Source organism: Pongo abelii, chromosome 14 (assembly GCF_028885655.2).
Source record: "Pongo abelii isolate AG06213 chromosome 14, NHGRI_mPonAbe1-v2.0_pri, whole genome shotgun sequence".
NCBI classification, from domain to species: Eukaryota; Metazoa; Chordata; class Mammalia; order Primates; family Hominidae; genus Pongo; species Pongo abelii.
Window position 1 is genome coordinate 51350018 of NC_071999.2, and position 16823 is coordinate 51366840.

Below are 16823 nucleotides of genomic sequence, written 5' to 3' on the forward strand. Positions count from 1 at the left end.
TGACAATATTAAATGAGGCAATGCACTGGCCCATGGGGAAGACAATAAGGCAGGCTTTAGAGCAAGGCAAAGCAAGGGTGTGAACAGAGAGCAATGAGGGAGGTCACCTACTAAAATTACCTTCATCAGCAGAAGATGTCAGATGGGAAGGCGCAAAAAAAGCACTGTCAGTCTCAGGATATGGGGAGGTGGCCAAAATCCTAGGGCTTGTGGGCAGAGACACCCGATGAGAGTATCCTGGGCGGACCATGTGTACTTCTGTTGAGGACAAAGAGAAGCTGCTACTCTTTTCACTCAAGCCATGGGGAGAAGCTCTGCCAATGGAGTCTGTGGTATCCTCAGACAATGTTGTCTCTGCCAGGGAGTCCCCGAGGCACGAAGGTGAAGGGCCTGAGGGAGAGGCAGCATCTGTCACAAAATGGGTCCCACTGTTCCCTGCTGCTGGCACCTGAGGTTGCAAGTCCTGCGGCTGTTGCTGCACATCCTGGGGGTTAATCCAGACAGCTTTGTGCCTCATGAGCCTGATGTCTAATTGGCAAGGAGGATGGTCAGTGTTCAGGAGTCTGGGCGAACCATCAATAATGCCAGAGTGATCGCTGATCCCTTCCCAGGGCTCCACAGGAGAATCCTGCCTGACTGTAGACTGTGACACCATCTTTCCAGGCTTGTGACTGGTATGAATCCATTCAAAACAGATAGAAGGAGTTCCCTGATAGCTGGTACTACTTGATTTGGGCCCTGAACTCACCACATGGCCAGCTGGGGGTCTGGAGAGCTATTCTGCAAAGAGCAAAGAATCATTCAAAATAAGTAAGAATTCAATTGTATTTTGGCTACAAATTATTTTGAGATGGCAAAACCCAAAAAATTTAGAAGTCTGTACTTGGCTCTATCCAACATAGTAAAGTCCACTTGGATTTATAAGTGAAAAAATAAATAAATCAGCCATAAAACTAGCAGTAAACCTACAGAGGCTTGACATTGGGAGAGGAAACATTTTTCAAAGCATAAAATTAAGAAATCACAAAGGATCAACTGATAAATCCCATAAAAATGTAAAACATCCATGCATCAAAATTATTTTAATAAAATTAAATGTCAAATCCAAGATAGGAATACTATCTGGAAGTAAAGACACATTTCCACATTTTCTTTTTTTTTTTTTTTAAGACAGAGTCTCACTCTGTCACCCAGGCTGGAGTGCAGTGGGGCCATCTCGGCTCACTGCAACCTCCGCCTCCTGGGTTCAAGCTATTCTGGTGCCTCAGCCTCCCAAGCAGCTGGGATTACAGGCATGTGCCACCACGCCTGGCTGATTTCTGTATTTTTAGTAGGGATGGGGTTTCACCATGTTGGCCAGGCTGGTTTCAAACTCCTGACCTCAGGTGATAAACTTGCCTCAGCCTCTCAAAGTGCTGGGATTACAGGCATGAGCCACTGCATCCAGCCATTTCCATATGTTCTTATTTTCATTTAGTTTGTTCTTGTGTTTCAATGAAGTAGGCAAAGTGGTACATAAAACAGAGGGAAGATCCATAGCACTAAAGACTTTGCTTCATGTAACTTATATAACCTTTCATACTTATAATATCAATATCAATGTATTCTCAGTTCATAACATTTAAAGAACACAGTATGAATCTAGAACCCATCTTTAAAACCCACTCACTTCTAAGCTCAGATTTTAGCTTTAGTGAAGAGGTAATGATTAAAATGTTGAGAGCTACACAAACAAGAAGCACTCTTGTCACTGTAATTACAGGCTCCGGAGATGTTTTGCTTTTCTGTTCTTCCACTGCCCTTTGCATTGTGAAGCTAAAAGCAACTTTCAACAGCAAAAGCCAGAAGAGCCAGGGGAAGGCCTAGAGATAGAAGGGTGGCCTATGCCACATTCACCCTGCACAGTGGTGAACGGGAGACTTTGGAGTCAATTACAGGGCTGTAAATACCATTGCTGTGTATGTAGGCAACTCCCACATGTATCTCTCTATTTCTGATTTCCCGGCTAGCATATCTTATTGCCTATTTGACATTTGTCCAGTGGGCACTGCAACCTGATACATCCAAAACAGTCACTCATTTCTCCTGAAACCTGCTCCTTCCCTGCTTTTCCCTCTCCCAATTGCCCAAGCCTGAAACTTAGGAGTCATTTCTGATCCCATCTTTCCTTAGCTCTCTAACTTCATTCCATCAGCAAGTTTATAGCTATAGCTGCTGTCTTAGTCTGAGTTACCGTCTTCTCACACCTGGACATGCAGCCATAGCTTCCCAATAGGTTTCCCTGCTGTTACTCTTGCCCAGGCTGGAGTGCAGTGGCACAATCTTGGCTCACTCCAACCTCTGCCTCCCAGGTTCAAGCAATTCTCTGCCTCAGCCTCCCAAGTAGCTGGGATTACAGGCGCATGCCACCACACCCAGCTAATTTTTGTATTTTTAGTAGAGACGGGATTTCACCATGTTGGCCAGGTTGATCTTGAACTCCTGACCTTGTGATCCACCTGCCTCAGCCTCCCAAAGTGCTGGGATTACAGGTGGGATCCACCGTGCCTGGCCAGTAACACCGTGTTTTAACACCCAGAGGGGTGCACCATTCCTAGAGGTACAGCAATACCAAGCTGATGCATGGAGTGGACGGAGCAAGCTCCTAGTCCATGTCCCTGCTCCAAAAATCCATTTAATATATTGTCCTTGGATAGAGGACATATCAGATATTAACTGATAAGAACAGATACTACACTTGATCTTAGCCAAAAGGCCAAGAAGCGATTACTCTTGCCCATTTTTATCAAGAGGTATTCAAAAGATCTTTTATAAACCTAAATCAGATCATGTCATTGCCCTAATTGAAATCCCCCAAAGGCTTCCCATCAAATCTGGAATAAAATCCAGACTCCTTACCTTGCCCTCAAGGCCTGACATGATGCTGTCCCTGTAAACCTCTCTCACTTATCTTCATCCAGCCTCCATAAGCCCCAACCACACTGCAAGCTATTGAACCCTATAGGCTCCTTCTAACCCTAGGAATGCTGTTTTATGTTTCCTCTCTCTGAAATGCTCCTCCCCCAGATGATGACACATCTGGCTCCTTCCTGTCGTAAATGCCTTGATTTATAAATTACTTCCTCAAAGATATCTTTCCTAACCACCTTTCTGCTTAAGGTAGTTCCCCCATCATTACCTCTCACAACACCATAAACATTTAGTTTTCGTTCACAGAGGTGCTCCCTTCCTGCTATGTTTTAGTTCATTACCGCCATTCTCTCCCTACTCCCACCTAACTGTAAGCTTCATGAGAGGAGGGGCCTTGTCTGTTCCCTGCTGGGTAGCATGCCCCATACCTAGAGCTGCAGATGAGGGTTCAATCAATGTTTATGAATTGAAAGAACAAATCCAACAAAATGGAGACAAAGTTAAGAGCTAGAGAAAAGACCGGGCGCAGTGGCTCATGCCTATAATCCCGGCACTTTGGGAGGCCAAGGCGGGTGGATAACCTGAAGTCAGGAGTTCGAGACCAGCCTAACATGACGAAACCCCATCTCTACTAAAAATACAAAAATTAGCTGGGCATGGTGGCGGGCGCCTATAATCCCAGCTACTGAGGAGGCTGAGGCAGGAGAATCGCTTGAACCTGGCAGGCGGAGGTTGCAGTGAGACAAGATCGTGCCATTGCACTCCAGCCTGGACGACAGCGAGACTCTGTCTCAAAAAAAAAAAAAAAAAAAAGAGCTAGAGAAAAGACCTCTGTGGCAGATGTAACTGTTCTATTAATGGGGCAGAATTACTCATATAGGAATAGAAGTGAATCCACATTTCCTAAAACATGAAATTGTTCTCACCCAATAATAAAAGTTCAGTAGACCAAAATAAGGTACATACGAAAACTGTTCTTGAGACTTTGAGTCTCAAGAGTTTTGGAGACTTCTTGATTTGAGGGCCCTATATTTTAGTTTATACCTTCTGGAGTAATAAAGATTATAATTTATACACACACACACACACAGTTGACCCTTGAACAACATGGATTTGAACTTTGTGGGTCCACTAACATGTGGATTTTCTTCCACATTTGTCACCATGACGCAGCAAGACTAACGCCTCTTTTTCCTCCTCCTCTTCAGTCTACTCAACATGAGAGGATGAGGATGAAGACCTTTATAATGATCTATTTCCACTTAATGAACAGTAAATATATTCTCTCTTCCTTATGGTTTTCTTAATGACATTTTCTTTTCTCTGCTTTATTGTAAGAATGCATTATATAGTATTATACACTAACACACACCATATGTGTTAATCAACTGTTTATGTTATCAGTAAGGCTGTGGTTAACAGTAGGTTATAAGTAGTGTTAAGTTTTGGGGGAGTCAAAAGTTGTGTGCAGATTTTCAACTGCACAGGGTGTTAGTGTCCCTAACCCCTGCATCGTGAAGGGTCAACTGTATGTGTGTGTGTATATATATATCTTTTGCACATGACATAGATTGTTTCTGGAGGCATATATATGTGTGTATATATATGTATATATATATATATACACCTTTTGTATATAACATATATTAATATATAAATGCATCTTTTGTATGTAACATACATATATAAACATATACATGCATCTTGAAAACACTACGAAAGCCCCAAATCACCATTCACAAAATATCACAGAGTACAGCTGGTTGTGTTAACTGCCAGAACTCACCAGCCCAAAATGCCTATCTTCCTTCTCCTGACCTCAAATCCCACCTTGCGCACCAATTTCTATTTGTTACACATCTTTTCCTCTCCAATAATTCTGGATTTTATAATTACAAAAGGAAACCATGACTACATTTTTATAAAATGCCCAAACACAGAAGCCTAGAGTAAAAAGTGAACAGCGCTCATCACCCCAAGCCCCACAATCCTACTTTATTCTCAGAAATAACATTGTTAACCATTCTATTCTTTCTAGATCTTTATGAGTTAACGTACATATTTCAGACCAGAAGATATGTTTTCTTTTTTATACATATCCATGGGATCATACTGGAGATATTTTACAACTTATCTTCTTTTTCACTCAACATTATGTCTTGAGGGTCTAGGTGATTTTCCTAAACTGCGTTATCACTTTCTATTGTATAAATATATCATACTTACTTAGCCAGACCCTACTGATAGAAATTTATTTTTAGCTTTTTGCAGTTATACAGTATATAACAATGAACATCCTTGTTCATGTCATTTTTTGGTTGACTTTCTTTTTTTAGTTCCTTTCTCTTACTAGTTCCACTCTTAGTCTGAGTCCATAGTTCATGATAGCCTCATTATTTCCAAGAGAATAAAACTATATAAGTAAGTTATGGTTTATTCTCCATTTTCTACACATATCTTTTGTGTGTTTGGTGGGGGGAGATGATTATAGATGTGAAACCACATGAAAAACATGCAATCTCAAATGGTAAAGCAGTAGTGATTCCAGGTGGTTTTGTTTTTCATTTTGTTTTCTTTGAGACGAGTTTCGCTCTGTTGCCCAGACTGGAGTACAGTGGCACGATCTCAGCTCGCTGCAACTTCTGCCTCGTGGATTCAAGAAATTCTCATGCCTCAGCCTCTCTAGCAGCTGGGATTACAGGTGGGCACCACCACTCCCACCTAATTTTTGTATTTTTAGTAGAGATGGGGTTTCACCATGTTGGCTGGTCTCAAACTCCTGACATCAAGTGATCCACCCAACTCGCCCTTCCAAAGTGCTGGATTGCAGGTGTGGGCCACTGTGCCTGCCTGATACCAGTGTTTTTTATAAACAAGTTACAGTCAATAGTTCAAAGAGAATGACCTTATTTGGAGCTTCCCATACATGGACTGACCTAAGTGAATTGAGCAAAAACCAATGTCCTCATAAAAAACAACTGTCAAAAGCAGGTGCTTGCTTCACTTCCTTCTAGAAAAGTGTTGTTGCTTCACAAAAATAACCAGCAGGTGCTGCTTTGCCAGGTTATAAAATCAAAGCATTGAGAGTTAGAATAGGCCCATAATAGATTCACAACCATGTCTAAGGTCACAGCTGGGCAGTGGCAGAGAGAAGACAAAAGGCCAAGTTGGACACTCACCAGGAGTATGAATTTCTCCAAGAGGCAGATTGACACAGAGGAGAAAGTAATGATTGGAAACCATCAAAGTCCATGCAGTAGTGACAGGAGGTCAATATCCCCATTTTTTATTTTATCTTTAAGGCAAAAAACAACTTGCCAGGTGCTATGATACCACTGCCAGGTATGTTACTTGTTGCCATATTGTTTGTAGTGTGTTAGTTATTCAGTTAAGAAATATTTACTGAGCATCTACTACAGGTCTGGCATTGTTTTTTGTTTTGGTAGCACTGGGGTAACAGAGGGGACTAAAATAAGCTTCCTGCCCTTCCTCAGCTTATGTTCTGGAGGAAGGGAGATAGTGAATAGACATACATTTACACATTCAGACACACCAACATTTCAAGGATTGGTAAGCAGAGGTAATACAGGTCTAAGCAATACTTAGCTTCTCAACATACTTCCTGCCACTGTCACAAAGGGGGTCCCTTTGAATCAGAGATAATTAGGTACAAAAAATAAAATCAACAAAAAACATTTAAAGGAAGAAATACCAATCTCAAAGCTTACCATCATTCTTACTGAGATTTTCCAGCTGGGATTAAAAGGTAAGCACAGGCCAGATCACTAGCGAACATATAAGCTGCCGCAAAGGCCCTGGACAAACAAGAGACTTCAGGACTCCTCCAGCCAAGCCATTGTGACATCAGAGTCAGTGGCCCCATCGAGAATGATTGCATCACTAGCGCCACCAGAGGCACAGTATTAACAGCAAAGATGCAACTTCTGCAGGAGGGATAGATGCCTCAGTGCCACCATGACGCCTACAGTGACCTCACAGAAGTATTTCAGATCATAAGCAGCCAGCACTTGGAGGGCAGAGCAGCTTTAGCTCCCACTATGTATAACAGTCTTCAAGTTATTTCATGAATAGGCAAAAGTACATCAGATTTAGGATTCAGGATTTTCTATGCCCCAACACTAACTGCCTATTGAATACACAACTGGGGGCATCAGAGTAAAGACACATCTTAAATCTTACCTTGTCAGTAATGCTTCCTTGGTCACCCTATAAAACCAGCAATTGCCCCTCCCAAACAGTTCCTATCCCTCTCTTTAGCTCTATTTCTCTCTTTAGCACAAATCTCATTGTATTTAACCTCAATGACTAGTACTCATCAGAATATTAAAACTATGAGGGCCCTTTTATTTTTATTTATTTATTTTTTTGAGACAGAGTTTCCATCTTGTTGCCCAGGGACAATCTCGGCTCACTGTGACCTCTGCCTCCCAAGTTCAAGCAATTCTCCTGCCTCAGTCTCCCAAGTAGCTGGGATTACAGGTGCCCGCCACTATGCCTGGCTAATTTTTTGTATTTTTAGTAGAGACAGGGTTTCACCATGTTGGCCAGGCTGGTCTTGAACTTCTGATCTCAGGTGATCCACCTACCTCGGCCTCCCAAAGTGCTGGGATTACAGGTACGAGCCACCGCAGGCGGCCGAGGGCACTTTTTAAAATAACGTATTTTGGACACTGCTTTGTCCCCAGAACCCAGAACAGTGGCAATAATAGGTGTTCAATAAATATATTCTTTGCACTTATGAATGAAATCATGAACAAATTATCAAACGATACCTAGGTATGGTTATGTTGGTTATTTCTTTGTCACCCAAGAAAGGAAGTCAAGAATGGATGTCACCCTTTAGAAGAAATTAGAAATCATGACCTAAATGTTCATCAACCATTTCCTTAGAATAAAGGATACTAGAGAATAGAAATCACAAATAAATAAGAGTCTAGAGTGAAAAGTAAAATTCATTTTTATCAATTTTATGGTACGTTACTAAGCACAGCCAGTAATAAACAAATACTGAGTAGAGCACGAATAAATCTTCAACTGTAGCATGTGAGCTGTTTGGTTACCACAGTTCCCCAGAACTTCTTCCCTTCTTTCTCAGGATCTACTTCTCTTCATACTTTGACGTTAGGCAAAGATTCACATCCCAAAGAGAATAACAGAGCCTAAAACTATCACATATCAAATAGAAACCATCAAGATGCCCAATAATTTAACTCGACAGCTTCCAAAACAGTGTCCAGGAATTGCAGTAAACTGCAATTTTCCTATTTCATCTATATACTATATACTATGTTGTAATAAAAGCAGCAGAAAGGAAACAGTGTTATACTGTTTCCCTAGCTGGGTGGTATCACAAAGGACTCCACTCCAACTGATTTAGCCTTCGGTAATGACCATTAATTCTGAAGGTTTGCTGTCAGAAGAACACAAAAGAAGGACAGAAAGCAATCAAGAGAAATGGGTAAGTAAGAAGGGGAAGGCAAGGTTCATAGAAAATTGAATATTTCACCTAAAAGAACTGCAGGGTTGCCCAAAACACCCAAATGACTAACTCCCTGTGGTCACTGCATATGACACCCCTCCCAGTCTCATTCTGCAAAATCATAATTTGCAAAAATTTAAGGGGTTATTATGCCAAGTTGAGAACTGAAATGGAGACCATTAGGGGACTTACCCAAAGTCTCGCCATTAGTAATTAGCAGAAGTAGGACAAAAACAAAAGTCTGAACCTGATCCAAAGCTGTTTCCACTGGTATTTCACATGTTCCGTGTGGGCTGAAATTAGCAGGCTATTTTCAATTTCATTAGCAAAGTAATTTTAAGAACTTTCCCATCAAACATGTCATAAAATATAGGATTAAGACCTACATAGGTATATTTGATTTCATGCCTCTGGACAATTGTTCACAAAATTTTATTATTATTCATATTTGTATAAAAAAACTTTGCACCACACAGATCTAATATAAGAATATTAATTTATACACCTTACATATGTACAGTTATGCTAATACATTAGGATACATACAGCATATGTAAAAATAGAATTTTGTTCTTTCTTTCCAATGAATCATCTTACACTTAAAGGTAAACACCCTCCACTTTGGGGACCACCGCTAAATTAACATTCTACCTAAAAACCTTACATATAAAAAAAACAGATTTATATGCAACAGAATTTGATAACTAAGACTGTGAAAAAATATTAATACAGAAATTTACCCAAAGTAAAGGTAGGTAGCTGCACTTGAAAAATGGCTAGATTTCCATGTTTGGGCAAGTAAAATGGAAAGCCATATTGGAAAAATGGTCTGACAGTTCCTCAAATATTAAATATACAGTTACCATTTAATCTAATAATTCTACTCCTGGATATATATACCCAAGAGAAATGAGAACATACATTCACACAAAAACTTGTGCCCGAATATTTCTAGCAGCACTATTCATAATAGCCAAAAAGTGGAAACAAAGGAAATGACCATCAACTGATGAATTAACAAAGTGTGCTATACCCGTACAATGAAACGTTATTCAGCCATAATTAGAAATGAAGTACTAATTCATGCTCTGACATGAATGAGCACTGAAACGACTATGCTAAGTGAAAGAAGACAGAAACAAAAGACATTTCATATACATATATATTTAAAATGTCCAGAATAGGCAAATCCATTGAAATAGAAAGGAGATTCGTGGTTGCTTAGGGTGGTGGGACGGGAAAAGCTAAAGGGTACCAGGTTTCTTTTTGAGGTGATGAAAATGTTATAAAAATCAACTGTGGTAATGATGGCATATATTTGTGAATAAACTGAAAATCACTGACTTGTACACTTTTCTTCTTTTTTTTTTTTTTGGTTTTTGAGATGAAGTTTCGCTCTTGTTGCCCAGGCTGGAGTGCAATGGCGCGATCTCGGCTCACCTCAACCTCTGCCTCCTGGGTTCAAGCGATTCTCCTGCCTCAGCCTCCCGAATAGGTGGGATTACAGGCATGTGCCACCACGCCCAGCTATTTTTGTATTTTTAGTAGAGACAGGGTTTCTCCAGGTTTGTCAGACTGGTCTCGAACTCCTGACCTCAGGTGATCTGCCCGCCTCGGCCTCCGTTGCTCAGGCTAGAGTGCAGTGGCATGATCATGGCTCACTGCAGCCTTGACCTCCCGGGCTCAAGTGATCCTATTGTCTCAGCCTTTAGAGCAGCGAGGACCACAGGTGTGCCACCACATCTGGCCATTTTTTTATTTTTCTAGAGGAAAGGCCTCACTATGTTGCTCAGGTTGGTCTCAAACTCCTGGCCCCAAGCAATCCTCCTAGTTCAGCCTCCCAAAGTGCTGGGATTATAGGCAAGAGCCACCATGCCTGTCTAGACTTGTACACTTTAAATCAGTGAAGCATTTGGCATGTAAATTCTACTCAATCTCGTATTTTTTAAAAAATAAGAATAGGAAATGCTCATCTCCCTTCAAAAAGATCTAGAACTAAAGGGAGCTGTATTTCATGGGCTACAGGGATCAAAAGAGCACAAGCTACACATTCAGCTGTGAACAAAAATACTGAAAGGATAGGAGAAAGTTAAAAGGAGAAGTAGAGAGTAGATAAGGGAAATACTGAATAAATGTGTCAAAAATAGGTAAGGAGAAGAAAGAGGAAGTAAAAGTGAAATTGTCATGATAGAACTATCTAGAACAGGAAAAGAAAAAAAAAATCAAGGGCTGGTAAAGACAACAGGTGACCACCAGCAATTAAGCACCTACTGTCAGACCCTACCCTGAGGAATCCAGACATCCAAGATTATCTTTTTTTTTGAGACAGAGTTTCGCTCTTGTCACCCAGGCTGGAGTGCAGTGGCACGATCTCAGCTCACTGCAACCTCTGCCTCCCAGGTTCAAGCGATTCTCCTTGCCTTAGCCTCCCAAGTAGTTGGGATTACAGGTGCCCACCACCATGCCCGGCTAATTTTTTTTTGTATTTTTAGTAGAGACAGGGTTTCACTATGTTGTCCAGGCTAGTCTCGAACTCCTGACCTAGTGATCCACCAGCCTCAGCCTCCCAAAGTGCTGGGATTACAGGCATGAGCCACCACACCTGGCCTATCCATGCTTATCTTTCAACCAGTGCTGCAAGAATGCTCTAAGGTCAAGATTTACAGATGATAAACAAGGTAAAAAAAGTTAAGTATTGTGGTTATGTTCTTAAGTGCCTATTTTTTAGAAATATATATACAGAAGTATTTAGAAATAACTGATAGAATGTCAGTGGGGATGATAAATAGAAATAACTGGTAGAATTTCTTGAATTTGCTTTAAAATAATGCCAGCGGGCAACATGGATGAAGCACAACTGGCCATGTTGATAACTGCTGAATCTGGGAGAAGGGAGAAGGTTGTTCATTGTACTAGTCTATGTTTAAGTTTGAAATTTTCCATTAAAAAATTCCTGTAAGTTTTCTAAAAACCTTCAATTTGCTACATCTGTCCATGAGTCCCTAGGTTGCCTAACTGACCTCCTTATCTGCTACCTGGACACCTCTACACCCCTCTACCCATACCCTCTTGTGGATGTTTATTCAAATGAAGACCTTACCCATCACCTTCAAACTGAGACCTTTCCCATCACCTTTGACAAAACCACATCTCTACAGGTAACCACTCTGCCCATGTACTGCCCTATAGCCTTCTCCACAGCATTCATCTTCTGACACCTTCCTCCTCATCAATTCATAACTAATACTTACATGACATTTAGTTCGTGCCTGGCACAGTTCCAAATTTTCTACACACACATCATTTCCTTATGCCTTGATTAGGTCAGAATCCTTCAAGGTGCTTCAGATTATTACCAACTTAGCCCAGCCCCCAACAAAAACGAACTCTCTTGGTTTCTACGCAGCAACATCCAAAGGGCAGCTGGAGGATGGGAGTGGGGTGAAGACTATTAAAGCTATCTTGATTAAGAAACAGCCAATATATGAGCAAAACCCATAAGTCCAGGTGGCATTGTTTGGAAAAACAGAAAGCAAGAAAACTATCATCTGTAATTTCACAGTATAATAGAAGATACATGGAGTGAATAATGAATTGTTTCTGCCATACTAAGACATGTAGCCAGCCTACTTGAGGAGCTATTTTCAAATGACCAAGACCTAGGAGGCCCAGGCTAAACTAATCTAGCCCTAATTCTACAAGCACAGCGGTGAAGAGAAGATCTTTAAATCTTGTGGACTCAAATATCTCTTCAGAATATTAATATTCACACAGCATGCAGCAGACTGCCTATACCTTGGCAATGCTAGTGACATTGACATGTCTACCTCCCTGAGCCCAGATCACCACAAAACCAAGCCTAAACTAAGAGTGAGCAACCAAAAAACCCCCAGATTTTTATATAAGTCATGGGACAAATAAAATGATTTAACAATTGAGCCATAATTTTAAAAATACTTGCAAAATATGCATATAGATAAGTGCTAGTCCCTTCACTTAACAAACTTAAAAGTGGCCATGCCAAAAACTTCTAAGAATCATTTCCAAGTAAATACAGAGAAAATAGGGAAGTGCCCTAATATATTTTTGGAATTCAGTTCTTTTCTGATCAACTGTAGCTTGTTGGAATAAAAGAATGTAAAAGAGTATAAGAAGAATACATTTCTTTATAAGAATAATACAATACCTTTGAATACAATTCTTCTTATACTTACTCTACAATTGTACTTACTCTACAATTTTCTACAAACGTACTTACTCTAAAATTTTCATCATCTAAAATCAACCAGCAAACAGCACCTGCTGACTGTGGGTGCTTTTCAACGTTACCTGTTAAAAAAAAACTTTGAGGTCTAATTTACATTTACTTCTTTTAATAAATATAAAGCTAAGGATCATTGGAATGAATGCATGTTTAAACAATTTTTCAACATAATTGTTGGAAAAAATCACATTAAGTGTATAGTTTATTCTAACTTCTATTCATTTTCCAGCCTACTGATGACAAAAAGGCTTGAATCTGAAACTTTTCTTTCTACACTCTGAGAAGTATTTTACTTTCACAGAGCATACTTTGTGCTCAGTAGAAACAAAGGATTCATTCAGTGTAGAATTATCATCATCATTTTACGGGTCAGAAAAGGAAGTAAAGTGATGACCACATAGCCACTCAGCAGCATGCTCAAGTCCAAACCCTGGAACCTTGTCCATAGCCCCTAGTCTCACCATCCATGTTGCCTCCGTGTGTGGGATAAAAGACAATGCAAAAGTTAAAACACTCGCACACACAGGACCCAATTAAATATAATTTTAATGCCAATCTGAGAAAAATGACTTATTAGCTGTGTGATTTTGAGCAATGCTCTTAATCTCCCCATGAAGGATGGTGTGAAAACGAACAGAATTGTAGCACGTGTATCAGTCTGGTACACGATGTCCTATGAAGGTCAGCTTTATTATTACCATCATTATTATTGCAGAAAGACTTTCAGTTCAGAATAAGACAGCACAGTTAAAGAGAACTAGTTTTATTTTCCAGCTTCTTAACTGAGTCATCTTTCAGCTCCTTTTAATTAAAAAGAAAAAACAATCAGAGATCTAATTGGGTATCAGGAAGATACACGATATGACTAACAGGCACTAATATTACTACACTTATAGTCTCTGGAAGGCTGGACATACTTATCCAAGAACTGCCTAAATTTTTACAATAACACACCATGCTAAATCTTCCATATTAGAAATTCCATATTTCTCTCCATGCTGAAAATAATCGTTCCATATTAGAAATACGAATGTAGATTTGGTAACAAGGGAAACTATTCAAATTTGCCAGTGCTATTATTTGTGTGCCTTCAGATGGGTGGGGAAAAAATGTGTCAGCAAGCAATGCACCCTTTCTTTAGTTTTTCACTCATTATCCTCTAAAGATCATGCAAAAAAAAAAAAAAACAAAAAACCAACAAACGTTTACTCTTGGATGTTTAACCTTGGCTCTGACAGAATGTTCCCTGTATCAAAAAACAAGAATTCAGCCAACAATGTTTTTGCTGTTAAACGGTTGCATGAAGACTATGTCCAGTCAAATCTAACCCCTCACCCCGCTCCAAAGCTATGACCCTGAATTTTCATCAAAGTTCCTACCATCTCCCACTTTGTACAGGCCCTAAAGAAGTTAATGAAAAAGGCAAAGTTCCTGTCCTCTGCTGTCACTCAGTAATGAGCAGTTTCATGTGGCAGTGCAGAAACTGGGGTTTGAGAAACAGATGTGTCCTGACACTCTGGACTGGTAATCATGAAAACCCCAGCACTGCCATAAAGATGCTGTCTTAACTCGGCTCCAAACAACGTTCTGTCGGCCGCCGGCAGTGTTTCAGCGGGCAGCAATGTGGTGATACCTTCATAGTATACTTTACAGGCTTCAAAACACTTCCCTCCCTCCAGGCCATTAACCTTCTAAACCACACAGTGGGGTATGGCTGGAGTATTCCCCCCCTGAGGCAAGAGAACTGAAGTTCAAGGAGGTTTCTTGACTTGCCAAGATCTCTCCCCTACTTTGGCTTTAAGAAACTGGGTCTAAGAAACTCAAGCTTACGGATTCTCTGTCCTCTGCGCGCTCCCACCACATCTTCAATTCAAAGATCCTTCCAAATTCCATAGAAATAATCTAGTAAGGGCAGCTCTTGAGTATACCTTTTCCTTTGAGTCTTAATTTTCACTCAAGGCAAAATAACCCCTCCTCTGAAAGTTCTCCACGTTTTCCAAGCGGACAGCATCAAGTTCGCAGGGGATCCGTATCAGTCTCAGCAGGTGGACTTCACAAGGGGCGGGTTGGGGGAACGCCTGCCTGACCGTGTCCGGCGTGGCGGGGGGGTTGGGGGCGAGAAGGGGTGGGGTTGCTATGTAGGGCGCCCGGACCAAATCACACGCCGCGATTTCACACTCCAGCCTAGCTCAGTTATGTAGCCAAATGTTTTTCTGTCACCACATATCCACGACTTTGGCTGTGTTGAGGACGAGAACAGAGAAAAGACACTGATCCCAGAATACTGCGCCTGCGAGGACGCAGGGCGCAGGCTTTGTAGTCTCTGAGAATCGCTCTGCGTAAAAGTGTCCTGAGGTCCCGCTTCTGCGCCCTTCCCGGCCAAAGCCGAACACGGGGTCAACCTCACTCTACAAAGTCAACGGGATAGAAATCCGCCACCCCGCGAGGAGCCCCTTCCTACTGTCTCCAAGGGGTCCCCGACACTGCCCTGAGCGACCTGGGTGTCTCTGCTGGGCACAAACCTCTCTGGCGCCACTTCCACCGTCCAACCTCTCCCACGGCGCTCCCTTCCCTTCTCCAACCATCCTCTCCACCCCGCGCCGCTCCCCTCTCGCCCCCGGCCCCGCCCGCCTCACCCAGCCAAACCCGAGCGGTGGAACGCTGCGCCGGGTAAACGCCGCGCGTCGGGTCCTCCCTCGCGCGGCTCTGGGCAGCGTTCCGTAGCCACCGCGCTCCCCGTAACAGCAGAAAGCGGAGGGAGGAGAGCTACCGAGGAGAGGACAGCGACGCCCCGACGCCGCCACGCCCCCCGCCTCCCACATGGGGGCCACCGTAGCTCTCTAGAAGCTCCTCAGGGAAGCAAAGCGCCATTCCCGCCGCAGGCACCGAGACGTCGCCGAGACAGAAGAAACTCTGGCCATGCGCGCTCCTACACCGGTGCCTCGGCGCCCGGGCCCAGCACCACGCACCTATGCACGCCTCTGCCGGTCCTCCTAGAAATCCCGCCCTGCCCTACCCGCGGCGCCAGACGCAACGACGCTTTCAGGGGTGAAAGACCTGGCAGAAATGACTTCCCAACCCCAGATGCCCCAAGCAGCAGTATTTAGCAGTCATACAATTGTCTGAAATGAAGAATGAGTAATCTGGATGAGTCGGCCCTGAAATCGACCTGCAACTTACCCGGAATGTGAGCTGTCTCTCTCTGACCTCTGCTGGCTGCTTCACCTGGAGTCGGAGTCCGACTCATTTAGCACTTCACTGTCCGCGTTAGTTCAGCCTTCACTATCAGCAACTCGTCACCTTGTCCTCTTGCAGCGAAGGTTTGGAATCCCATCACGGGTGTGCAGTGGTTAGTCCTGAGATCATGGTGGTGCTAGGAGAACCTGCCAACCAATACAGAAAGTTGTCACGAATAGAAACCTAAGCTCTGGCCGGGTGCGGTGGTTCAAGCCTGTGATCCCAACACCTACTTTGGGAGGCCAAGGCGGATGGATCACTTGAGGTTAGGAGTTCGAGACCAGCCTGGCCAACATGGTGAAAGCCTGTCTCTACTAAAAATATAAAAATTAGCCGAGCGTGGTGGCGGGCGCCTGTTATGCCGGCTACTAGGGAGGCTGAAGCAGGAGCAACCCGGGAGGCGGAGGTTGCAGTAAGCCGAGATCGCGCCATTGCAGTCCAGCCTGGGCGACAGAGCAAGACTCTGTCAAAAAACAAAAAAACAAAAAAACAAAAAACAAAAACCAAAAAGGAGAAGAAGGGAAGGAGGGAGGGAGGGAGGAAGGCAGGCAGGCAGGCAGGAAGGAACCCAAGCGAGGGAGGGAGGGAGGAAGGAAGGAAGGAAGGAACCTAAGCCAGGGAAGGGAAGGGAAGGGAGGGGAGGGGAGGGGCACGGAGGGGAGGGGAGGGGAGGCGAGGGGAGAAGGAAGGAAGGAACCTAAGCCCAGGGAGGAAGGAAGGAAGGAAAAGTAGAAAGGAAGGAAGGAACCTAAGTCCCAGAAGGAAGGGAGGGAGGGATGGAGGAAGGAAGGAAGGAAGCTAAGCTCTCTCTCGCGGTGCCCTAACTTCTCCGGGGGAAGGACCTCTGAGCTGCCTGCACTGGTAATGACACATAGGTGAACCGGTCCTGGCTTTCTTAGAAGATTCCCTGCT

The 16823-nt window shown here is 42.8% G+C and overlaps 1 protein-coding gene and 1 non-coding gene across 9 annotated transcripts in view; both read right to left on the reverse strand.

Annotated features, from left to right (window-relative positions):
* RUBCNL (rubicon like autophagy enhancer) overlaps positions 1–15602 on the reverse strand; it is a 45927-nt gene extending 30325 nt beyond the window's left edge. Inside the window, exons 1-2 of one of the 8 annotated variants that reach the window (XR_010136769.1) lie at positions 6639–8797; positions 121–780 (exon numbers count right to left, since the gene is read on the reverse strand). Coding sequence is in view for 7 of the 8 variants with exons in the window: in XM_024231069.3 (XP_024086837.3) it covers positions 121–655 (535 nt within the window). In the remaining variant the exon portion in view is untranslated. Of the gene's footprint in view, positions 1–120; positions 781–2898; positions 3427–6089; positions 6169–6638; positions 8798–15310 lie in introns of those variants that run through there. The other 7 variants (XM_024231069.3, XM_054529028.2, XM_054529027.2 and 4 more) reach the window with 7 other exon arrangements.
* LOC112128671 (U2 spliceosomal RNA) lies at positions 2578–2767 on the reverse strand. The gene has a single exon (XR_002911160.1). It is a non-coding gene; the product is annotated as a U2 spliceosomal RNA (small nuclear RNA).
* Positions 15603–16823: the final 1221 nt, after the last annotated feature.